Raw genomic sequence first — 27004 nt, 5'->3', positions numbered from 1 at the left:
AATCCAACTATCTTTAGTAGCTAGGGCTATATGTTAATCTCTTGATCCTATCTTAAGTGCAAATACACAGAATGGTTACTTATCAAATTAGAAGGATATTAGGGTGCACTGGATTTAGGGCAAGGGTCAAGTCCGACAAGAAAAGTGTGGGAACTCACTAAGACTTCCACCCTCCTCACAATTAATATTGTTTTTATTCACACACACTCTCTCTACACTCTGCTTAATTAAAGACAATTAAAATTAATGAAGGGCTGGATGGCTGCCCTTGGGCCTGAGAATGGACACCCATGGTTACAGTTTTACATGGCAGAGTTAAAAATTGTATTTGTAATTTAGGATTTAACTGATTCTGAATATTGAGAAGCCAGACAAACACATTTTGGAACAAATAAAGGGGCATTTGTACATAGATGTTGTTGAATAATCCAAAAAGCTAAGGGCCTTCAGGATGTGTAAGGCTCTGTAATGTAAACATCTGATATCATGATCTTGATAAGGTTTGTGTGTGTCTCTGCAGTAAAAACATTGATAATGTAATTTAAAGTAAAATTATGGCCACAAGGCATCTGAGAGTGTCATTTGCTTTTACCATTAACACGTATACCAAGTAAATGTGAAGCAAGTAACACTGGCAGAGGAAGCAGGAGGCATGAGGGCACAGTAACATTGAGAGAAAAACAGGTCATCTTGCACTTTGGGGTGAAACTGGTAAGGTTGAATCTGCAGCAAGGACATGACTATTCCTTGCTTGATAAGCAAATTTATTTAACACTGAACTTTTTTAAAACTATTTTAAAATAACTAAACTAGAGACACATGAAGACCTGTTGTTTAATAACAAGATCCAGGGTGTCCATACTTCTATCTGATAGCAACTCCAGACTCCTCCTTTGTCACAGAGTTTCATTAGTCCTATTTCTGCTGAGGGGAGCTAAATAAACCCAGAGCAAGCAACACAGAAATGTAAGCACCATGTGTTCCACACAGTGCAGGGTGATCACACAGCAGGACCGCAAACCGCTTGCATTTAGTGTACTGTAGGAAGTGTTCATACTATCACTATCCCTCTAACCAGACTGTGCTCCAGCTTCTCCCACCAGCAGCAGCAATTTTTACAGAAGAATTTTGGTTCTCTGTCATGGGGCATTTAGTTCCACCTGCAAAAATAGTTCCCATGGGTTCCCGCTGGACTTGACCCCTGATATAGGGGCATAATCGACTATTTATAAAGAATATCAAGGTCATGCCAACCTTCTTCCATATATTAAAACTACATTAAAGTCAAAATTAAACTTTCATGAGTCAGATAGAACATGCAGTTTTAGGAGATTTTCCAATTTATTTCCATTTTTAAATTGTGCACAGTCTTTTTATATGCACACTTTCTGAGGCACCAGCTAACACTGAACATGTGCCAGAGTTCACAGTGTATATGTATATGAGTCTGTGATTGGTTGATGGTTGTCACATGATACAGGGTCCGGCAATTTGAATTAAATTTAGAAATTAGTCAGAAATAAAATCTATTTGCCATTTAAAATTCAGAAGAACTTTTTATTTTTATTATGCACTTGTTGAACATGCAGTTCTACTGCATTTAATGGTTCTTTAATGTTTAGTTAATAATTCTCTTACTGGGCCCAATTCTCAAAATCTCTAACTTAGGCAAGATTATCTATAAAGATCCGTTAGTACAACAAGGTTTGTTAAAAGATTCTGAAAAGACAAACTTGCTATGGGGCCTACTCTACATTTATTTATGCAATGCAGAATCATAAACATTACATTACACTACTATAATTATAAAAATGTATTGTAAGTACAAAGTAAAAAATATAATTAAAGGGACAGTCAACACCAGATTTTTTGTTGTTTTAAATTATAGATAATCCCTTTATTACACATTCCCCAGTTTTGCATAACCAACACAGTTATAATAATACACGTTTTACCTCTGTAATTACCTTGTATCTAAGCCTCAGCAGACTGCCCCCTTATTTCAGTTCTTTTGACAGACTTGCATTTTAGCCAATCAGAGCTGTCTCCATGGTAAATTCACGTGCATGAGCTCAATGTTATCTATATGAAACACGTGAACTAATGCCCTCTAGTGGTGAAAAACTATCAAAATGCATTTAGATTAGAGGCAGCCTTCAAGGTCTAAGAAATTAGCATATGAACCTCCTAGGTTTAGCTTTCAACTAAGAATACCAAGAGAACAAAGCAAAATTGGTGATAAAAGTAAATTGGAAAGTTGTTTAAAATGACATGCCCTATTTGAAACATGAAAGTTTTTTTTGGACTTGACAGTCCCTTTAAAGTACATACTATGCAAAAGAAATATTTTATTTACAACATAGAATTGTTATTTAAAGTGCTTAGGAAAAAAGTAAACAATACAAATTGTATTTAATATACGTCATTTCAAAAATATGAAGCTAAAGCACAGCACACCAAAGTGTGCTAAATTTTTCTAATGTAAAATGAGTCTCGGTAAGTAGGCTGAAGAGGGACGCTCCTTACTCACACGTCTTGTCATATGCATCAATGCATTTATTAAACAGATAAAGAAGTACACTAAACTAGAAGTAAATACAAATTAAAGGATTGAGTATGGTCAGCCCATGTGCGGGTCGGTGTGACGATTTCACTCCATCCCAGCAAATTTTAACTTTAGAGAGATGTTCCTTGTCCAGTCCTAGTGAGTGATTTAGAGAACATTTTATCCTTTATAGAGAATGCCCAGAAGTCTTTGCAATGCTTTCTATTAGTACAGGCTGGGATAGACCTCACACTGGCCTCTGACTTGCCGTCAGGCATTGCAAATGCACGCGCTTACCTTATTATGTAGTTGGAGAAGCTGCTCACTTTCTCAGCCAGACTTAATGCTTCTTCTTGCACTTTTTGACCTGTAATCTCATCAACTTCCTCCTCAAACTGAGTTGCAAACATTAGCTCAGAAGGTTTGGAAGAGTAATCAGGAGACATAAGAATCAGCATGTTTACCATGAACTGGACCATAGCGGTATGAAGACTGCTGGCCTGGAGGAAAAACAAATAACCATCACTGTGGTATAAATAGAAAACATAAGAACCAGAAGCCGGTCTATGGGGTACTGCAGGGTGCTATGCAACCAATTCATTACTGTAGCACCCCCAACCATTCACTTAGCATGGTAGTATCTTTATACATATCTAGCGCTCTATGCAGAACAAAGAAGAGGCTAAAGGTGGGAGAGATAGGAATAGGTCATAGGAGATGTTATTCTACACCTGTACCCCCTACACCTCAAACTGTTATGGTTTAGAACCAACCCTGATTAGAACCAACGTGATCACAGATAACGGGAGACTATGACAATGATTATTATTATTGCACCTCAACCATATGTGTAGCACATTCTATAGTAGCTGCTATATATTTCTATTTCATTACAGTGTTTCCCAGACTAGTTCTAAAGGAATAAACAGAAGCATTAAAGGGATATGAGGGACGTGGAACACCTTATAAAAACTTGTATGAGGTCCTGTAGTACATAAGCATGATAATCAAGTGTGAAAGCTTTCTGAATACATGTTCATCTGGTTTGCTGTAATTGTTTTTCAGTGGCCAAACTTCAGCACCACTTGCCATATTTGAAAGAACAATTCTGGATCCGTAACTAGAGTAGACAAGGTTAGCCACAGCCATTTTGTTAGCAAAACTCCCATTGCTGTAAGTTCCTTTTAAAAGCCACTAATCTCCTCTGTGGAGGCCAATCAGGGACAGATATAAATGGACTATTGGTGTTTTATGTCCCTTTAAATGAATATTATTCCCTCTAAAATTTAAATTAAAAGTTAAAGTTAGTAAACTAAGAGTTAGTAAAAAAAAAAAAAAAAACGTATGTACAATGTACTTTTGTTATTTAATTTTTCATATAAGTTAACTCTAACTGTAGTTTTCCCACTGTCACAGAGAGACTGTAGTGCATCCTGCAAAATTCAGACCCCTTAGACTTGCAACATGTGACACAGCAATTACCCAATCAATGCAAGAGCTGATTTATCTCTGTCCATTACAGAGAGGAAAATAAAATAAATATACTGAAGAGGATTTTCAAAAGTTGTGTTCCTGGACTGCAAAACAACTTTGCTAACTATATAACAGTTTTAAATGTTTTAAACATATTGGGCAGAAATGCTGGTGGTATTTACATGTAGACCTGCTTACTTGATTAGAAAATTATTTATGAATTTACTTTTCGTATACTCACTTCATGGGTGAGGTGCGCATCATCTCTCTCAGTTCCATGTGTTGTTGCCAGAACCCACTGCTGTACCATTTTGTAGATATCTTGTGGTCGCACTCTATTAAAAAGAATATCAAAGCTCATTGTAAAATGATTATACAGTACATGATGATTTTACAAAACAAAATCCAATGTTCTACCCAGAAAATGTTGCCATCTCGATGGCATTATGAGGTAGTTGGGTGGAGCTTGAGTAATACTCTGCAATATTATCATTTTGTTATGTAGAAATGTTGCACCCGCCATTCGATTACTATCTTTAATTAAATATAAGTTTCATTCATGATTTTTTATAATTTTATTTTTAAAATCAATTATTACCTTTGAAATGCCCTATTGCAATCGTTTCGTAGTCCACCCTGCTCTGTTTTTGTTTGTAGTGTTGTGATCACGTTTTGTTTTTTTATCCAATTGAAATCCAGGCCGTTAGGCGACCTGGACTTTTTCTGACACTTCCCATTCCTCTACAGCGCATGCGTGAGTGATTGCTTTATGTCAATCATTAAATGTGCGCTCCCGTGTGACGCATGCGTGATGGTCACACTAAGGAATTCCCATTGACGTTTACTTAGGTGTAGTGCATGCACAAATCTGTAGCTTTCTGGCCCTTGCGTTTCTCAGAGAAACAGACAAAAAAAACAGGAGACTGGTGAAAGTTCTTAGTCGCCTGCAAGTAGAATTACAGCGCACGTACCACATCTAGGTTGTGCAAAAACAGTCCTTATTAAAAGAAGGGTGGATAGGACACAAAGAAGGAACAACAATTTCCTGATTAATATTCCTATCTGAAACCACCTTAGGAAGGAAACCTAACTTAGTACCTAAGGAATGCATGGCCTCAAACGGAGCCTGCTGTAAAACTCTAAAAACAAGGTTAAGACTCCAGGAGGAGTAACAGATTTAAACACAGGCCTGATTCTGATGAAGGCCTGACAAAAGGCTTGCACGTCTGGCACAATTGCCAGACGCTTAACAAAAACACAATTTATGCTTACCTGATAAATGTATTTCTCTTGTGGTGTATCCAGTCCATACACCTTACAAGAGAAATAGACAAGGCAGAAATCCTTCATAGAACTTGCTGACAAACCTTCTCCAGACCATCCGGGAGAAAAAAAAAATTCAAGTAATCCTAACTCTACTCCAAGATAAGCCCTTGGATTCAGACCAATACAGATATATACGCCATACTATATGGTAAATCTCTCTAGTCACAGGCTTACCAGCCGGTATCAAAGTCTCAACGACAGAATCTGAAAACCCCCGCTTAGAGGGCTAAGCATTCAATCTCCAAGCAGACAGCTTCAGAGAAACAAAATTTGGATGAGAGAATGGACCCTGATCAGAAGGTCCTTACTCAGAGGCAATCTCCAAGGTAAAAAGATAACATCTCTTCTAGGTCTGCCTACCAGGTCCTGCAAGGCACGCAGGGATAATCTTGTTTGATACGAACAATGATTTGTGGAAGAGGAGCAAACCAAGAAAAAGTGATGTCAGATTGAATTTCAAGGCAACGCCAGGTAATTTAACAGAGCAGCCTGCTGATCTCTATCTCTCGCAAGCTAAGCGAGCGCTCTACCACTAATTCTAGATCTATCCTGCAAGAAAGAGCCACAGGATCACCTAGTCCACTATCTGAACATGTATAACAGCAGACACTCAGATGGAATCGAACCAAGGAATGATGTCCAATGAAGCAAACATCAGACCAATTACCTCCATATATTGAGCCACCGAATGGCCAAACAGTAGAATGCCAAAAAGAAAAGGCAAGAGGAAATAATCCACTATTTTCTGAACTCTGTCAAAAAAATATTTTCAGAGATAGGGAAACTAATATGGTCCCTAAGAAACTACTCCTGTAGCTGGAACAAGAGAACTCATCTGCAGATTGACTTCCAACCGTGGAATGAAAAAAAAACAACGACAAGATCTCAGTATGAGAGTTTGCTTATCGAAAATATAGTGCCTGAACCTTATGACGTCCAGGAAAGTCATCACAGCAATTCACTGAAACCTGATCACTGGCAATATAGCCCCCTCTAAGAGCAATGGCAAGGCCACAGGAAAGAGCCACAAACTGAAAGTGTTTGACAGAAAGGCAAAACCCAGGAACTTGAACATACACGTCCTCCAGGTCTATGGTCACCATGAACTGAGCATCTTGGACCAACACATATATAAAACGCCTTTCTCATAACCAGGTACAGCTATTCTTGAGAAGTGAACCTGCTCCTTGGAGGAAGGAGTTGAAATACGATATGTAACCCTGGAAGACTCTGACTACAGCCCCTATGAATCTAGGGCCTCTTGTATCCAGGTATGAGAAAAACTGAGATATAATGGCCCCCTACAGGATCCGATCCTGGCTCGGGGGTAAACCCTACCTGATGAATGAGAGTTAGCTGCAGGTTTCTTTAATAACTTCCCCCTGATCCAGACTGACTGGGTATCCAATAGGGCTTGAACTGCTCCTGCTTGGAAGACAAAGGGAAAGAGCCACAGAATAAAAGATTGGCCTAACAGCCTTTCTGTTCAGGGACTTCCCATGGAGTGCTCCAGATCGGAGTCATACAAGGCGTCGCACCAAAATGATGCTGCCCTTGTTCATAAGGACTTCAACCTTAAAAGAGCATCTATCCTTGATATGGAGTGAAGTCTAGATTGGCAATTTTAATAAAAACCACATAAGATTATGTGTGAGATTGCTGAGCAGAAGCTCTAAATTGGATTGGAACCTGTGTCCCCTGGTTCTTAGATCAGTAACCGTTAAGCACTAAATAGGAACATCCAGCATCAGCAGCTGATACGAACCAGCAACCTTGAGTTGCAAAGCCACAAGCTAACCACTAGGCTACATTGGCTGTGTTGTGCTCCTATTTACAGGAGACAGTTTATGACAGATAGGAGATGGGAGAAAAAGCTTCCTTAACTTCTCCCATACTTGAGAAAATTCTACGGGAACAGGAAAAAAAATTCCCAGACGAATCCTAATATATATAAAATTAACTAGATTATTGAGGATTAACAACGACAGGGAGTCGAAGACTACCAGGTGGCCAACCCCTCCTAAATCCAAAGGTTTTCAGGCCTGAATCTGAAGGAAACTACTTCAGCATCAAATGAAGGAATTAAACTGTCCGAATCAGAGATTTAAACCTCGGATGCTACCGACTATCCACCTTATCAGACTATAAGGAGGGCAATATGCCTAGTAAGCGGAGCAGAAAACCTACTATCTAATTCACTAATTTTTCCTCTTGTGAATTCCCTTTAAGACAGGAAAAACAGATCATGCCACAGATACCAGAAGACATATGGATAGGCAATTCTGCCAGCAAACAACTCCTCCAGGAGATTGAGAGGAACTGCAGTGCACTGCATAAGACGCCATAAAAGGGCTTGGGATGTTTGAGAAGAAGCTGTGGCAAGGCATAAACAGTATCATCCAAGGAGACATGAGGCTAAAAATAAATTTTCGAAAAATTTTTTTCCAAATATTTTAAAAAGATTATAGAAACTTGCTTAAAAAAAAAAGAACATTTTTTTAAAAATAATTTTAGGAAAAGATCTCTGTTCAATTCTTCTGATCGGAACAGCCAATAGAATGCGAGCTCAATCTGATTGGCTGATTGGATCAGCCAATCGGATTGAACTTGATTCTGATTGGCTGATTCCATCAGCCAATTAGAATATTCCTACCTTAATTCCGATTGGCTGATAGAATCGTCATTCGGCGAGTAGGCGTCGGTTGAAGAGGTTGGATCCGCGTCGGTTGGAAAGAAGATGGCTCCGCTCCGCTCCAGAAGAAAGAAGATTGAAGATGCGGCTTGATAGAAGACTTCATCCCGATGATGGACTTCCGACTTCAGCCCGATGATGGAGTTCTTCAGCCGCCGCTTGGATCCAGACTTCAGCCCGAGGATGGACGTCACTCTTCAGCCCCCCGCTTGGGCTTGGATCAACACTTCCGAGGCTTGGATCAAGACTTCCAAGGACGGATCGGTGAACCTGGTATGGTGAAGATAAGGTAGGAAGATCTTCAGGGGCTTAGTGTTAGGTTTATTTAAGGGGGGTTTGGGTTAGATTAGGGGTATGTGGGTGGTGGGTTGTAATGTTGGGGGGGGGGGGTATTGTATGTGTTTTTTTTACAGGCAAAAGAGCTGAATTCTTTGGGGCATGCCCCGCAAAGGGCCCTGTTCAGGGCTGGTAAGGTAAAAGAGCTTTGAACTTTTTTAATTTAGAATAGGGTTGGGCATTTTTTTATTTTGGGGGGCTTTGTTATTTTATTAGGGGGCTTAGAGTAGGTGTAATTAGTTTAAAATTGTTGTAATATTTTTCTAATGTTTGTAAATATTTTTTTATTTTTTGTACTTTAGTTAGTTTATTTCATTGTATTTATTTGTAGATATTGTATTTAATTAATTTATTGATAGTGTAGTGTTAGGTTTAATTGTAGATAATTGTAGGTATTTTATTTAATTAATTTATTGATCGTGTAGTGTTAGGTTTAATTGTAACTTAGGTTTTATTTTACAGGTAATTTTGTAATTATTTTAACTATTTTAGCTATTAAATAGTTCTTAACTATTTAATAGCTATTGTACCTGGTTAAAATAAATATAAAGTTACCTGTAAAATAAATATAAATCCTAAAATAGCTATAATATAATTATAATTTATATTGCAGCTATATTAGGGTTTATTTTACAGGTTAAGTATTTAGCTTTAAATGGGAATAATTTATTTAATAAGAGTTAATTTATTTCGTTAGATTTAAATTATATTTAACTTAGGGGGGTGTTAGGGTTAGATTTAGCTTTAGGGGTTAATCCATTTATTACAGTAGCAGCGAGATTCGGTCGGCAGATAAGGGGTTAATAATTGAAGTTATGTGTTGGCGATGTTACGGAGGGCAGATTAGAGGTTAATACTATTTATTATAGGGTTATTGAGGCGGGAGTGAGGCGGATTAGGGGTTAATAACTTTATTATAGTAGCGGTGCGGTCCGCTCGACAGATTAGGGGTTAATAAGTGTAGGCAGGTGGAGGCGACGTTGAGGGGGGCAGATTAGGGGTTAATAAATATAATATAGGGGTCGGCGGTGTTAGGGGCAGCAGATTAGGGGTACATAAGGATAACGTAGGTGGCGGCGCTTTGTGGTCGGCAGATTAGGGGTTAATTATTGTAGGTAGCTGGCGGCGACGTTGTGGGGGGCAGGTTAGGGGTTAATAAATATAATATAGGGGTCGGCGGTGTTAGGGGCAGCAGATTAGGGGTACATAAGTATAACGTAGGTGTCGGTCGGCAGATTAGGGGTTAAAAAAATTTAATCGAGTGGCGGCGATCTGGGGGGACCTCGGTTTAGGGGTACATAGGTAGTTTATGGGTGTTAGTGTACTTTAGAGCACAGTAGTTAAGAGCTTTATGAACCGGCGTTAGCCCAGAAAGCTCTTAACTCCTGGCTTTTTGCTGCGGCTGGAGTTTTGTTGTTAGATTTCTAACGCTCACTTCAGCCACGACTCTAAATACCGGCGTTAGAAAGATCCCATTGAAAAGATAGGATACGCAAATGACGTAAGGGGATCTGCGGTATGGAAAAGTCGCGGCTGGAAAGTGAGCGTTAGAACCTTTAATGACTGACTCTAAATACCGGCGGTAGCCCAAAACCAGCGTTAGGAGCCTCTAACGCTGGTTTTGACGGCTACCGCCCAACTCTAAATCTAGGCCTATCTGAATAATGAAAGTTTAATTTTGATTGAGTGTCCCTTTAAGTGAAGGAAATCTAACTTAAACAGAGGTAGATGTATGTGTACCTAAGAAACATTGCATAACTACTGTCCAATCCCACTCCATGTATATTGGAAGTTTATTTACACGGGATAGAAATAAAACATGACCACAAAAACTTATATAGCAGTAAGACTCCAAAAATATAAGTCTAACAAGTCCTGCAAAGGATTCCAATACAATCCCGATAGTATAAAAACAGAGGTAGAGCCTGATTTAATAAAACCACGACACTCTCTCTCACAGGACTATACTCTTTCTTGACACGACTCTAAGTTCCACAGACCTGTTCCGGACAGAAACGCAGCTCCGTTCTCGGTCGGAGAAAGAGGCTGGGTTATTGCGACTGATTTTTCAGTCCAAGATGGAGCTTCCCCATACTGAAAAGAAGGAGGCGGGGACACGAAGACGGCATGTAGATGAAGCGCGAAAACCTTGCGCTTCATCTTGCCGCACAGGAACCTTGAACACTCTTATTGCATGTCAAAGTTAATCAATAAGAGGTACATAGAGCATTGCTCCGCTCCTAAAATTACCCCAAACTCTGAAAGTTGTGCACCTCGTATAAAAAAGAACACAATGAGGCTCGGTCCCTTTAAAGCCACCATCATAGCTATGCAGACCTTAAAAAATTTCGCAAATGCGCTTACTCCCCTGACCTAGTCTTACTTTAGACCATTCAGTCATTAAAAAGAGAATGCTGCCTAATTTTAAGTAACTAAAAATTAGAACTGAGCCCCAAGTAGGATAACCCCTTCCTCTGCTATGAAGGGGATTAACCCCTAAGTCTCCAAATCCCATGACTATGTGCCTGCATACTGCCATACGGATATGTCCCATATAAAAGCAGAGGGTCTTAACCCTTTCAGTGCCAGCCTTCTAGCCCTAGAAGAACAAAAAGGCACTTACCTGCATTCTAGCCATCCGGCAGTCAGACGACTCACAAAGTATGAGAGGATGTCGCTCCTCACAGAGACCTGTGTAAAAATAAAGACACATAAACTTACTCAGGCTTTCCATAGCAGGGCAGCAACATGTTAGGAAAATGCAACAAAGCCCACATTACAAGTTCCTAACTGCTTTAAAGCTACCACAGCCCTGCTGAAGAGACTAACGTGGAGTACAGCTAGACCCAAATTGTGATGGAAGATCAGAGCAACTTGCCCAGACTTCAAAATAAAAAAATCTTGATAGAAGAACCTTAATCAGGAAACCTCATTACTTCACCTCTTCCTTATACTAGAGGCAAAGAGAATGACTGGGGTTTGTGGGAAGGGAAGTGATACTTAACAGCTTTGCTGTGGTGCTCTTTGCCTCCTCCTGCTGGCCAGGAGTGATATTCCCAACAATAATTAATGATGATCCGTGGACTCACCATGTCATTAGAAAGAAAGAAATGTTTATTATGAATATTTTCAGAAAAAAACCTAGCGACTATTGTGACACAGGAATATTATACATAAAGAAAGATAAAATATACAGCAACTTTACAATTACGTTAAGCCATCCAAAGCACATATTAATTGCATATTTTAACATAAATTGATTTAATGATTTGTGCAACAAACATTGAATTCATTTTAATATTAGCTAATTTTGCATAGCCCCTTAACTACCAGCGGCGTACCCTGTACACACTATAGCAGGAGGGAGATAGGTTGTAATAGTGTGGCCTTGCTGTAGGCGTCGAGACCCGCGCTATTATAGGCATAACCCTTAAGGACCAGCGATGTACAGGGTACGTTGTGGTCATATTAGCTTAAATTCTAGCTGGGTGGTCACAGTAAAATCACCTGGGTGGTGCACTCACTAAATAGGCTTGGGGGAGAACACTGATTTAGTTGGGTTAGTTGTGTTTCTTTATATCTCTATTTATATTTTCTTCTTTTCTAGTGCAAATAAATAAGAGAAGAAACTTGAAGAGAGCTGCGGACGCATGATTAAGTACAGAAGCATGGCGAGTAGTAACCCTGCTACTATAGCTGTGTCCAGAAGAGTAATGTCCCTTTAATGCATTATCTTACTTTTCCACTGTATCCAAGCAGGTCCTTCCTTCTGACTGAGGACTTCCGATAAACCCTATTGTTTTGTCTGCTAGTGCGATCCAATCAGGAATAAGCTGGTAGAACAAAAACCAATCCGATTCTTTTATTCGATGAGGAGTATCCTTAAGGACATGCATAGTCAAAGACCAGCTTGTTAAGTTGTCAAAAAATGTCATCAGCGATTTGGCAACACCTGTTAAAATAAAAAAATCAATCATCGTAAAATTATACTGGTGAAAGGGACATTAAAGTATTTTTTTTTTATTATCTATGCAATCCTCGCGTGTGCAAAAGAAATGCTTTAAAAATATTTACAACTGTCATTTTGTTAGAAAAATATGTAGACACGCCCCTTGAAAAGTCTGTTTATCTTACTTCCTACTTCCATATATAAACAAACTCTTGCACATATCAACCAACCACTGTGCAGCACATCAGAGTGTCAGGGTTTTGCATTCCACAGAATGCACTCCAGTTCCTCTGGCGGGAGTAGAAACACTACAATATTCAGGGTCAAATTACAGGAAAATAGGGAAATTTAATTTAAAGGGCCATAATACCTAAATGTTTAAACACTTGAAAGTGATGCAGTATAGCTGTAAAAAGCCGACTAGAAAATATCTCCTGAACATCTCTATGTAAAAAAGAAAGATATTTTACCTCAAAAGTTCCTCAGTAGCCACATCCCATTGTAAAGGACTTCTAAACAAAAAAGTATGTCTGTCCTGGGACAGCGGAAGGAGCGAGCTTACATGCACACTCATCTTATTTCCCTATTCAGTGTAAGGAAGTTTACAATGAAATCTCATGAGAGTTAAGTCAAATCTCATGAGATCACAGTAAAAGAGTTCATGACCTCAGCACTACTGATGCTGATTGGCTGCTGTTCATTTCTCCATTTTTTTTTTTTTATATATAGTTGTTTTTTATTGGGTTTTCAACAGCATAAGAGGAAAAAAAAAACATACAATAGCATTAAACCAACAGTGAGCATGACGGGAATCATATACAATTACAGACAGTTCTGGTGGATAAATTAAACTTCTCGAGTCCAGTAGTCGAGTATGCAGTCCATGTGAGATTTAGTCCCTTTATCTGTGCATAAAGGTAGGTGATACAAGACAATATAGTTTCAGGAATATTACTCATTTCTATAAGTGGACTGTCATTTGTAAATAATAGTGAAGACCGTATGGCTGACCAAGCCTTTGCTTAGCAACCTTGTCTGGCGTGGACAAAGAATTACATTGAAAAACCACCAAAGATTAAAATACTTGAGTCCCAATAAATCAACTAAGGAAAAAGAAGAAAAAATAATAACAATAACAGAATAAATGACAATATCGATAAATAGACCTTGTGCACTCGGGTGAGGAGATGGGCATCACAATGGCTCTGAATAAGCTTGATCGAGAGATTAATGGGGAGGTATTTATATGGTTAACCTACCATGGGCTCAACTGGGTGTTGATCAGATGGGCTAACTAAGGTTTATATCTATCTAGCTCCCAGAGGAGTAACATGTTCTCATAGAAATCTAATTTGCCGATTTGAAGGTAATGGAATCTTTCTAATATCAAGTCAGAGTTGACCAGTTTCTTCCATTCGCTAATAGTGGGGATTTTAGTGGATTTCCAACATCTGGGAATCATTTGTTTCGCAGTGTTTACCATAATGTGGAATAGTTGTCTACGGATTTTACATGTTATTTGGGGGGAGTCATGTAAAAGGGCCGTTTCTATGCTTGGGAGGAGTTGTGTGGCAAGAACAGCGTTAATTTCTCGGAACACTGCTGTCCAGAAGTTTCTTATGGGCACACAGTCCCACCATATATGAGTCATACTTCCAGGTTGACTACAGCCTCTCCAGCATGCATCTGAGCTGCTTCTAAAGATACGCTTAATTTTGGTTGGGGTGAGATACCAGCGGGTGAAAATTTTTATGTTTGTTTCCTTTGCTCTTGAGGAATGTGCGGAGTGTGATAGATTTTCGAATCTATTATGCCAGTCTGCTTTGCTTGTGGTTGTGTCTAGCTCCCTGTCCCATCCTGCGGTGTATAAGGGTAAGCTTGGGAACCTATTTTCCAACACTAGTTTATATAGAGTGGAAACAGATCTAAGAGCCTTTAGGTCACTCAAGCAATATTGCTCGAATTTTGTTAAGGGTCGCAAGAAGTCAGCTTTTTGTTTGTGTGTGAGTATGAAATGTCTCGCTTGATGATAGTTGAACCAGGAGGTAAAGAAGGGGAGAGAAAGGGAATCGACTTGTTGTTTTGACATTAGCTTATTATTATCTAGCAAGGTGTGAATCCGTATTAAAGGGTCTTGGGGTGTGTGTAAACCTCTTTCCTGTATGAGTCCTGTCATTTCTCCATTTTTTAATATTTTTTGTTACCTGCAGCTGGGAGCAGCTGAATATAACTTTTTACACAGAACTTACTCTGCTGAGCTGAGGAAATTGTGAGGTAAAATATCTTCCTTTTTTACATAGAGATGCTCAGGGGATATTTTCCTGTCAGCTTTTTACAGTTATACTGCATCAGTTTCAAGTGATTTAGCATATGAGTAAAAAAAATTACATTTTGAGATTAATATCCCTCTATGCCACTGTTTTTCAAACCTGTCCTCAGGCCTCCCCAACAGGTCAGGTTTTAAGGATTAGCTTGGGTTATAGCAGGTAAAATAACCACGTTTACTAATCAGCTGATTATTTCACCTGTGCTCCAGTTCATATATCCTCAAAATGTGGCCTTTTAGGGAGGTCTGAGGACACTTTTTAAAACCAGTGGTCTACGCTAAGAAACAGAGAAGGGATGTAGATGTAAAAATAAAAATGTATTAAAAGGGATATCAAACACAACAATTTTCTTTCACGATTCAGATAGCAGCAATTTTTAACAACTTTCTAGTTTACTTCTATTATAAAATTTTCTTTGTTCTCTTGGTATCTTTTGTTGAAAATCAGGGACGTACGCTCAGGAGCGCGCATGTGTCTGGAGCACTATACGGCAACCGTTTAACCAGAATGTTATCTAATTGCAAGAGCAGTAGAGGGCAGCACTATTTCCTGCCACGTAGTCCTCCAGTCTCCTACCTAAGTATCTCTTCAACAAAGAATAACATAAGAACAAAGCAAATTTGATATTAGAATTACATTTTTTAAACTTTTAAAAATAGTATTTTCCATCTGAATCACAAAATCATTTTTTGGTTTTTTTTGTATGCCTTTAACAATAACAACACATTAATACTCTTACTACTCCATAAGATAATATTTAAGGTCCATTGATATGCAAATTTGTGTTCCTGTATAATCCTTTTATGTTAATGTGTTTATCTCATTTGCCTTGACCAATCAGAGGCTCCTGAACCCACCAAGTAACCACTGTGTAGCATGTTGTCCACACCTATAATCTGAGGTGTCTGAGCACAGATTAAACAGGCTTTAAGGGACATAGATTAAACTTTCATGATTCAGAAAGAGCATGCAATAAGAAAAAACAAAATAGGATGTATGTGTATTATCAACGTTACCTCTTTGTCTTTTTTTTAAACATTTGATAGCCTATCTAGATACATTCAGGAGTGTGCTGGTTTCTTTAGCCCTACAAGGCAGCAGTATTTGTAACAATGTTATATATTCAGAGCTCAACATACGAGCGCACTCCTAAACCTACCTCCGATATAAATAGAGATGTCTATTCAGCAGTTTTGTTCCCTGACGAATACGGAAGTAGGAGGCTATTTTCGGTAGTCGGCTCTTTTCGGAGCTGAATATCCTCTTGTGCAAGTGAGACACACTAAGATATGTGCAAAGCCAACTAGATATAACATAATTTATGTAAGAACTTACCTGATAAATTCATTTCTTTCATATTAGCAAGAGTCCATGAGCTAGTGACGTATGGGATATACATTCCTACCAGGAGGGGCAAAGTTTCCCAAACCTTAAAATGCCTATAAATACACCCCTCACCACACCCACAATTCAGTTTAACGAATAGCCAAGAAGTGGGGTGATAAGAAAAAAGTGCGAAAGCATATAAAATAAGGAATTGGAATAATTGTGCTTTATACAAAAAAATCATAACCACCACAAAAAAGGGCGGGCCTCATGGACTCTTGCTAATATGAAAGAAATGAATTTATCAGGTAAGTTCTTACATAAATTATGTTTTCTTTCATGTAATTAGCAAGAGTCCATGAGCTAGTGACGTATGGGATAATGACTACCCAAGATGTGGATCTTTCCACACAAGAGTCACTAGAGAGGGAGGGATAAAATAAAGACAGCCAATTCCTGCTGAAAATAATCCACACCCAGAATAAAGTTTAATGAAAAACATAAGCAGAAGATTCAAACTGAAACCGCTGCCTGAAGTACTTTTCTACCAAAACCTGCTTCAGAAGAAGAAAACACATCAAAATGGTAGAATTTAGTAAAAGTATGCAAAGAGGACCAAGTTGCTGCTTTGCAAATCTGATCAACCGAAGCTTCATTCCTAAACGCCCAGGAAGTAGAAACTGACCTAGTAGAATGAGCTGTAATCCTTCGAGGCGGAATTTTACCCGACTCGACATAGGCATGATGAAATAAAGATTTCAACCAAGATGCCAAAGAAATGGCAGAAGCTTTCTGGCCTTTTCTAGAACCGGAAAAGATGACAAATAGACTAGAAGTCTTTCGGAAAGACTTAGTAGCTTCAACATAATATTACAAAACTCTAACAGCATCCAAAGAATGCAATGATTTCTCCTTAGAATTCATAGGATTAGGACATAATGAAGGAAGCACAATTTCTCTACTAATTTTGTTAGAATTCACAACCTTAGGTAAAAAATTCAAAAGAAGTTCGCAGCACCGCCTTATCCTGATGCAAAATCAGAAAAGGAGACTCACAAGAAAGAGCAGATAATTCAGAGACTCTTCTGGCAGAAGAGATGGCCAAAAGAAACAAAACTTTCCAAGAAAGTAATATAACGACCAAAGAATAAATGGGTTCAAAAGGAGGAGCTTGAAGAGCCCCCAGAACCAAATTCAAACTCCAAGGAGGAGAAATTGACTTAATGACAGGTTTTATACGAACCAAAGCTTGTACAAAACAATGAATATCAGGAAGATTAGCAATCCTTCTGTGAAAAAGAACAGAAAGAGCAGAGATTTGTCTTTTCAAGGAACTTGCGGACAAACCTTTATCTAAACCATCCTGAAGAAACTGTAAAATTCTCGGTATTCAAAAAGAATGCCAAGAAAAAAGATGAGAAAGTCACTAAGAAATATAAGTCTTCCAGACTCTATAATATATCTCTCTAGATACAGATTTACGAGCCTGTCACATAGTATCAATCACAGAGTCAGAGAAACCTCTTTGACCAAGAATCAAGCGTTCAAACTCCATACCTTAAAATTTAAGAATTTGAGATCCTGATGGAAAAAAGGACCTTGCGACAGAAAGTCTGGTCTTAACGGAAGAGTCCACAGCTGGCAAGAGGCCATCCGGACAAGATCCGCATACTAAAACCTGTGAGGCCATGCTGGAGCTACCAGCAGGACAAACGAGCATTCCTTTAGAATCTTGGAGAATACTCTTGGAAGAAGAACTAGAGGCGGAAAGATATAGGCAGGATGATACTTGTAAGGAAGTGATAATGCATCCACTGCCTCCGCCCGAGGATCCCGGGATCTGGACAGATACCAGGGAAGTTTCTTGTTTAGATGAGAAGCCATCAGATCTATTTCTGGGAGTTCCCACATTTGAACAATCTGAAGAAATACCTCTGGGTGAAGAGACCATTCGCCCGGATGCAACGTTTGGCGACTGAGATAATCCGCTTCCCAATTGTCTATACCTGGGATATGAACCGCAGAGATTAGACAGGAGCTGGATTCCGCCCAAACCAAAATTCGAGATACTTCTTTCATAGCCAGAGGACTGTGAGTCCCTCCTTGATGATTGATGTATGCCACAGTTGTGACATTGTCTATCTGAAAACAAATGAACAACTCTCTCTTCAGAAGAGGCCAAGACTGAAGAGCTCTGAAAATTGCACGGAGTTCCAAAATATTGATCGGTAATCTCACCTCCTGAGATTCCCAAACCCCTTGTGCCGTCAGAGACCCCCACACAGCTCCCCAACCTGTAAGACTTGCATCTGTTGAGATTATAGTCCAGGTCGGAAGAACAAAGAAGCCCCCTGAACTAAACGATGGTGATCTGTCCACCATGTCAGAGAGTGTCGTATAATCGGTTTAAAGATATTAATTGAGATATCTTTGTGTAATCCCTGCACCATTGGTTCAGCATACAGAGCTGAAGAGGTCGCATGTGAAAACGAGCAAAGGAGATCGCATCCGATGTGGCAGTCCTAAGACCTAAAATTTCCATGCATAAGGCTACCAAAGGGAATGATTGTGACTGAAGGTTTTGACAAGCTGATATCAATGTTAAACTTCTCTTGTCTGACAAGGACAGAGTCATAGACACTGAATCTATCTGGAAACCTAAAAAGGTTACCCTTGTCTGAGGAATCAATGAACTGATTGGTAAATTGATCCTCCAATCATGATCTTGAAGAAACAACACAAGTCGATTCGTATGAGATTCTGCGAATATGTAAAGACTGAGCAAGTACCAAGATATCGTCCAAATAAGGAAATACCAAAACCCTGTTCTCTGATTACAGATAGAAGGGCACCGAGAACCTTTGAAAAAATTCTTGGAGCTGATGCTAGGCCAAACGGTAGAGCCACAAAACTGGTAATGCTTGTCTAAAAAGAGAATCTCAGAAACTAAAAGTGATCTGGATGAATCGGAATATGCAGATATGCATCCTGTAAATCTATTGTAGACATATAATGCCCTTGCTAAACAAAAGGCAGGATAGTCCTACAGTTACCATCTTGAATGTTGGTATCCTTACATAACGATTGAATATTGATAGATCCGGAACTGGTCTGAAGGAATTGACCTTCTTTGGTACAATGAAGAGATAGAATAAAACCCCAGCCCCTGTTCCAGAACTGGAACTGGCATAATTACTCCAGCCAACTCTAGATCTGAAACACATTTCAGAAATGCTGAGCCTTTGCTGTGTTTACTGGGACACGGGAAAGAAAAAAATCTCTTTGCAGGAGGCCTTAACTTGAAGCCAATTCTGTACCTTTCTGAAACAATGTTCTGAAACCAGAGATTGTGAACGGAATTGATCCAAATTTCTTTGAAGAAAACGTAATCTGCCCCATACCAGCTGAGCTGGAAAGAGGGCCGCACCTTTAGGTTTCTATAAGGCTTGGATATATTCCAAACTGGAAATGGTTTCCAAACTGATACCGCTCCTGAGGATGAAGGATCAGGCTTTTGTTCCTTGTTGTGAGGAAAGGAACGAAAACGATTATTAGACCTAAATTTACCTTAGATTTTTTATCCTTTGGTAAAAAAGTTCCCTTCCCTCCAGTAACAGTTGAGATAATAGAATCCAACTGAGAACCGAATAATTTATTACCCTGGAAAGAAAGGGAAAGCAAAGTTGACTTAGAAGACATATCAGCATTCCAAGTTTTAAGCCATAAAGCTTTTCTAGCTAAAATAGCTAGAGACATATACCTGACATCAACTCTAATGATATCAAAAGATGGTATCACAAATAAAATTATTAGCATGTTATAGAATAATAATAATGCTATAAAATTATGATCTGTTACTTGTTGCGCTAAAGCTTCTAACCAAAAAGTTGAAGCTGCAGCAACATCCGCTAAAAATATAGCAGGTCTAAGAAGATTACCTGAACATAAGTAAGCTTTTCTTAGAAAGGATTCAATTTTCCTATCTAAAGGATCCTTAAATGAAGTACTATCTGCCGTAGGAATAGTAGTACGTTTAGCAGGAGTAGAGACAGCCCCATTAACCTTAGGGATTTTGTCCCAAAAAACTCTAATCTGTCAGATGGCACAGGATATAATTGCTTAAACGTTTAGAAGGAGTAAATGAATTACCCAAATTATTCCATTCCCTGGAAATTACTTCAGAAATAGCATCAGGGAGAGAAAACACTTCTGGAATAACTACAGGAGATTTAAAAACCTTATTTAAACGTTTAGATTTAGTATCAAGAGGACCAGAATCCTCTATTTCTAATGCAATTAATACTTCTTTAAATAAAGAACGAATAAATTCCATCTTGAACAAATACAAAGATTTATCAGCATCAACCTCTGAGACAGAAACCTCTGAACCAGAAGAACCATTATCAGTATCAGAATGATGATGTTCATTTAAAAATTCATCTGAAAAAAGAGAAGTTTTAAAAGACTTTTATGTAAACTAGAAGGAAAAATAACAGACATAGCCTTCTTAATGGATTTAAAAAATAAAATCTCTTATGTTATCAGGAACACTCTGAAAATTAGATGTTGACGGAACAGCAACAGGTAATATAACAGTACTAAAGGAAATTTTATCTGCATTAATAAGTTTGTCATGACATGCAATACAAACAACAGCTGGAGAAACAGATACCAAAAATTTATAGCAGATACACTTAGCTTGGTAGCTCCAGCACCGGGCAGCGATTTTCCTGAAGTATCTTTTGACTCAGTTGCAACGTGGAACATCTTGCAATATGTAATAGAAAAAACAACATATAAAGCAAAATTGATCAAATTCCTTAAATGACAGTTTCAGGAATGGGAAAAAAATGCCAGTGAACAAGCTTCTAGCAACCAGAAGCAATAAATAATGAGACTTAAATAATGTGGAGACAAAAATGACGCCCATATTTTTTAGCGCCAAATAAGACGCCCACATTATTTGGCGCCTAAATGCTTTTGGCGCCAAAAATGACGCTACATCCGGAACGCCGACACTTTTGACGCAAAAAAACGTCAAAAAATGACGCAACTTCCGGCGACACGTATGACGCCGGAAACAGAAAAAAAAAAAGTCAGCGCCAAGAATGACGCAATAAAATGAAGCATTTTCAGCCCCCGCGAGCCTAACAGCCCACAGGGAAAAAGTCAAATTTTTTAAGGTAAGAAAAAATGATTGAAACAAATGCATTTATCCCAAGTATGAAACTGACTGTCTGAAAATAAGGAATGTTGAACATCCTGAGTCAAGGCAAATAAATGTTTGAATACATATATTTAGAACTTTATATAAAAGTGCTTAACCATAGCTTAGAGTGTCACAGAAAATAAGACTTACTTACCCCAGGACACTCATCTACATGTTTGTAGAAAGCCAAACCAGTACTGAAACGAGAATCAGCAGAGGTAATGGTATATATAAGAGTATATCGTCGATCTGAAAAGGGAGGTAAGAGATGAATCTCTACGACCGATAACAGAGAACCTATGAAATAGACCCCGTAGAAGGAGATCATTGCATTCAAATAGGCAATACTCTCCTCACATCCCTCTGACATTCACTGCACGCTGAGAGGAAAACCGGGCTCCAACTTGCTGCGGAGCGCATATCAACGTAGAATCTAGCACAAACTTACTTCACCACCTCCATCGGAGGCAAAGTTTGTAAAACTGAATTGTGGGTGTGGTGAGGGGTGTATTTATAGGCATTATAAGGTTTGGGAAACTTTGCCCCTCCTGGTAGGAATGTATATCCCATACGTCACTAGCTCATGGACTCTTGCTAATTACATGAAAGAAAAATCTGTATATGTTTTACTTACCATTTTCACCCTCGATTCTCCTGGCATATTGCTCGTACAACTGACTAATGCTCTGGTTCATATCTTCCATGGCTTTGTGCTCTGGGGCCAACTCCCCGTTCATTCTTCGGTGTCTTCTAAGAACTCTCTCTGCAAGTTCAACCCATCGCTTATGAATATCAGATGCAGTTTTCAGAGAATCTCGATTTCCCAGGAGTAGATCTCCTTCAAACCGCTGCAGTTCTTCAGTCAGCATCTTTTAAATTAAATAGGTTTATAAAAAAGCATTAATTTCATGCTATTTATATATAAATACCAAATGCTCATCCGTGTCACAATTACAATTAATATTTTGTGTTTAGAAATAAGTTAAACTAATAAAGATTTGCTTGTGTAAGACAGAAAATAGACCAATGACTAGTGTACATATAAAATACTTCAGTGATAAAGATTTGATTTAAAGGAACATAAAATACCTTGTAAAGACAACTTTTAAGTACAAACAGGCTCAATGTGAAAGATATTCAAATAGATTAATAACTTGTTTGCTGCAATTGTTTTTCAATGGCCAAACTCCACCCTCAACTTGCCTTATGTGGGGGAGAAAATGTGACTTTGTTACTGGAGTAGACAAGGCTCGCGGCTGTCATTTGTTAAGCAAAACTTGACTATCTCTGCTGTGGCAAATTAGGGATCTATATATTGGAGGGTTAGGCTTTTGAAGTCTGCAGTTTGCACTTCAACACAATTTTAAGAATTAAATGACATAAAATGGGGAAAAATAATTGCTGAAAGTATACTGTGCATAACTAAACATTTAGGGCTACATTACAAGTGGTGTGCTAAGAAATATTGCAACCACGCTAACTTATGAGCATATTGAAAGTTGAAAGTAATTGGTTGTGGTCGAGCGCAAAGGATTAGTGCGCCTGAAGACCTAGCGTAAATTGTATTTGTTTTATATGTTTTAAAAGGGTTAAAAGGGATATGGTATATGAGAAGGTTTTTGAATGGGAAGGGGTATTGTATATATCTATATATGCCTAAATATCTGTATGTGTGTATATATATATATATATATATATATGTTTATACATACAAATATACATATGTATACACATATATAGAGCAAGATTTATAGATTTGCGAGCGGACAGGATTCACATGTATTGAACCTCTCCTCATCTTATTGCAAATTGTGGAGCGAATTTGTTCACCATATTTATCATTGCACAAGGGAACACTTGTGCCATACCGCCCCCTACCCTCACGCAACCCATCAGTGCATTCGCCCTGTCATAAATCTTGCTCATAGTCATATATATATATAAACTTTGGAGCCCTTTCCACTCAAACACCTTTTAACGTACAAAATATTTTTTTATTAATTTTGTATATATTGTAATGTGTATTAAACTAAAAATATTTTCTTCTATGTGATAGCCTTATGCTTATCCAAGGTATTAATTAGTACAAAAATAACCTTATGCTTATCTCAGACATTAACTAGTACGTAGGCTAGACTTATGCTTATCCCAGGCATTAATTAGTATGTAGGATAGACTTATGCTTATCCCAGGTATTAATTAGTACGTAGGATAGCTTTATGCTTATCCCAGACATTAATTAGTACATAGGATAGCATTATGCTTATCCCAGGCATTAATTAGTATGCAGGATAACCTTATGCTTATCTCAGACATTAACTAGTACGTGGGATAGACTTACGCTTATCCCAGGCATTAATTAGTATGTAGGATAGACTTATGCTTATCCCAGGTATTAATTAGTACATAGGATAGCTTTATGCTTATCCCAGACATTAATTAGTACGTAGGATAGCATTATGCTTATCCCAGGCATTAATTAGTATGCAGGATAACCTTATGCTTATCTCAGACATTAACTAGTACGTAGGATATACTTACGCTTATCCCAGGCATTAATTAGTATGTAGGATAGACTTATGCTTATCCCAGGCATTAGTTAGTATGTAGGATAGACTTATACTTATCCCAGGCAATAATTAGTACATAGGATAGCTTTATGCTTATCCCATACATTAATTAGTACGTAGGATAGCATTATGCTTATCCCAGGCATTAATTAGTACGTAGGATAACCTTATGCTTATCTCAGACATTAACTAGTACGTAGGACAAACTTATGCTTATCCCAGGCATTAATTAGTATGTAGGATAGCATTATGCTTATCCCAGGCATTATTCGTATGTAGGAGAGCATTATGCTTATCCCAGGAATGAATTAGTACGTAAGATAGTCGTATGCTTATCCCAGGCATTAATTAGTACGTAGGATAACCTTATACTTATCTCAAGCATTAACTAGTACGTAAGCTAGCTTTATGCTAATCCCTGGCATTAACTAGTAGGTAGGATATCCTTATGCTTATCCCAGGCATTAAGTAGTAGGTAGGATATCCTTATGCTTATCCCAGGCATTAAGTAGTGTGTAGGATAGCCTTATACTTATCCCATACAATAATTAGTATGTAGGATAGCCTTGTGCTTATCCCGGACTTTAATTAGTATGTAGGATAACATTATGCTTATCTCAAGAATTAAGTAGTTGGTAGGATATACTTATCCCAGGCATTAACTAGTACGTAAGCTTTCTTTATGCTTATCCCTGGCATTAATTTGTATGTAGGATAGCTTTATGCTTATCCCGGACATTAATTAGTATGTAGGATAACATTATGCTTATCTCAGGCATTAACTAGTACGTAAGCTAGCTTTATGCTTATCCCTGGTATTAATTAGTATGTAGGATAGCCTTATACTTATCCCACACAATAATTAGTATGTAGGATAGCCTTGTGCTTATCCCAGGCAATAATTAGAATGTAGGATAGCCTCATGCTTATCCCAGGCATTAATTAGAATGTAGAATAGCCTTATGCTTATCCCAGGCATTAATTAGAATGTAGGATAGCCTCATGCTTATCCCAGGCAGTAATTCGAATGTAGAATAGCCTCATGCTTATCTCAGGCATTAGTTAGTATGTCGGATAGACTTATGCTTATCCCAGGCATTAATTAGTATGTAGGATAGACTTATGCTTATCCCAGGCATTAATTAGTATGTAGGATAGCCTTATGCTTATCCCAGGCATTAATTAGTATGTAGGATAGCCTTATGCTTATCCCAGACATTAATTAGTATGTAGGATAGCCTTATGCTTATCCCATGCATTAATTAGTATGTAGGATAGCCTTATGCTTATCCCAGGCATTAATTAGTATGTAAGATAGCCTTATGCTTATCCTAGGCATTAATTAGTATGTAGGATAGCCTTATGCTTATCCCAGGCATTAATTAGTATGTAGGATAGCCTTATGCTTATCCCAGGCATTAATTAGTATGTAGGATAGCCTTATGCTTATCCCAGGCATTAATTAGTATGTAGGATAGCCTTATGCTTATCCCAGGCATTAATTAGTATGTAGGACAGACTTGAGCTTATCCCAGGTATTCTTGAAGCCCCCCACTGTGTTTGTGTTTACTACCTCTAATGGTGTTATGTCTAATTCCCCTCTATGTGTTCTTGCCGGATATAATAAATCTATGAATACTGATACGTTTACTGTAGTGAGCATTATGCTTTTTATATGTTTCACTATTTATTAACTAAAAAATATGTTAATATTGGCCTAACATTTCAGAGCTACATACAGATCTCTTACTTACTAATTTTAGTAAAACTGACATCTTTATGGAATTGAAATGTACCCAAAACACTTATAACCTGTACTTTCTCTCTGAACCACGTACATTTTCCCAGATCTTAATGTCCTTCAAAATATCAAGCGCCACTTCATCAGGAACTGTTTGGTACAACTGGCCCACACTTGTAAAGTAAAAGAAATGGATAATGCATTAAGACAAACCCTGAAAGAAAATATTCCATCAGACTGCTACTATAAGATATACGTATGTAAATTATTGTTTGTAATATTCTTATACCATTAAAGAGACACGAAACCCCAAGTTTTTCTTTTGTTATTCAGATAGTGCATACAATTTTAAGCAAAAAAAAAAATCCAATCTCCTGCTATCATCAAATGTAGCTTTTCCTTTTGTATCCTGTGTTGAAAGGTAGATTCTTTCCATGATAGCATACTGAGATATGCTCAGAAACGAGCATATGTCTCAAGTACTATGTGTATGATATTGTTGCAAACACTATTGCCATATATTGCTCAATAAACTTGTGCAGTCTTCAGCCTAACCTAAGTGAGCAAAGTTTTTTTGAAGATTTTTTTTTGTTTTCAAATACAATTCAGATGCAAATATACATATGTTCCTTGTTCACGTAATTAAACTACATAGTTCCCAGATAGTTCAGATATTAATGACCCATTAAAACTACATAATAATGTTATCACTGTACCTTTTATTTGTGCAGACTGGTAAATATGAGAGATATTTTGTATTAAAATGTAATGTTACATGAGATTCTATGCTATCATTTTATCTAGAGCTATGATATGTTTTCCTTATCCACAATATATAACAGAACAAGATTTTTTTCGGAAGTTCCTTTGTTAATCTAATAAATATATGAATTAATACGTAGCAGATCTCTCACTGGAGAGAATGTGCTCATCTCGGGGAATGATGACTCTAAAGGGTTCTTAATGTGATTTTGTTATATATTGTTTATATATATCAGCAGTGCATTGCATAAAAAAAATGCATATAAAAGGAATGTTTAAAAACCAAACATCTTGTGCTCTAAAACAATCACTGTGCAGTGTGTTGCAAGTCAGGCAAATTTCACAATAATTTAAGTATGATGAAGGCAAATTTACTTTGTTCTAATGGTATTATTTGTTGAAGAGAATACCTAGGTAGGTTGTGTGCACATGTCTGCAGAACTATATGGCTGCAGTTTTGCAAGAATACTTTTAAACACTATATGAAAGCAGTTTTGGCACCATAGGGGTCGATTTATCAAAGGCTTTGCAAGCCTTTCAACCCACTACGGCTTTAAAAGGCCGTAAAGGGGAGAATTTTTTTGGGTGAACTGTCCCTTTAAGGGACTCAGGGCACTGCCCCTCTCATCAACCTCAAAAGGAAGAAGGCTGAGTAGTCCTCGCCGGGGCTAGAACTTGTAACCCTCGGTTTGCTACAGTGCAGAGTAGCCACAGTGTATTAGAACGCTAAGCAAGCTTTCCAGCTAGC

General features: G+C 38.1%; 1 protein-coding gene across 1 annotated transcript in view; it reads right to left on the bottom strand.

Moving 5' to 3' along the window:
- The window catches only part of AXDND1 (axonemal dynein light chain domain containing 1), a 109452-nt gene that overhangs the window by 13007 nt on the left and 69441 nt on the right, over window positions 1-27004 (bottom strand). Inside the window, exons 15-19 of the mRNA XM_053693111.1 lie at window positions 25592-25667; window positions 21818-22052; window positions 12111-12324; window positions 4260-4353; window positions 2843-3045 (exon numbers count right to left, since the gene is read on the bottom strand). Coding sequence (XP_053549086.1) covers window positions 2843-3045; window positions 4260-4353; window positions 12111-12324; window positions 21818-22052; window positions 25592-25667 — 822 coding nt within the window. The remainder of the gene's footprint in view (window positions 1-2842; window positions 3046-4259; window positions 4354-12110; window positions 12325-21817; window positions 22053-25591; window positions 25668-27004) is intronic.

Source organism: Bombina bombina, chromosome 10, assembly GCF_027579735.1.
Source record: "Bombina bombina isolate aBomBom1 chromosome 10, aBomBom1.pri, whole genome shotgun sequence".
NCBI lineage: Eukaryota > Metazoa > Chordata > Amphibia > Anura > Bombinatoridae > Bombina > Bombina bombina.
Note: the sequence above shows the minus strand (reverse complement) of the source record. Positions and strands in the feature narration are given on the sequence as shown.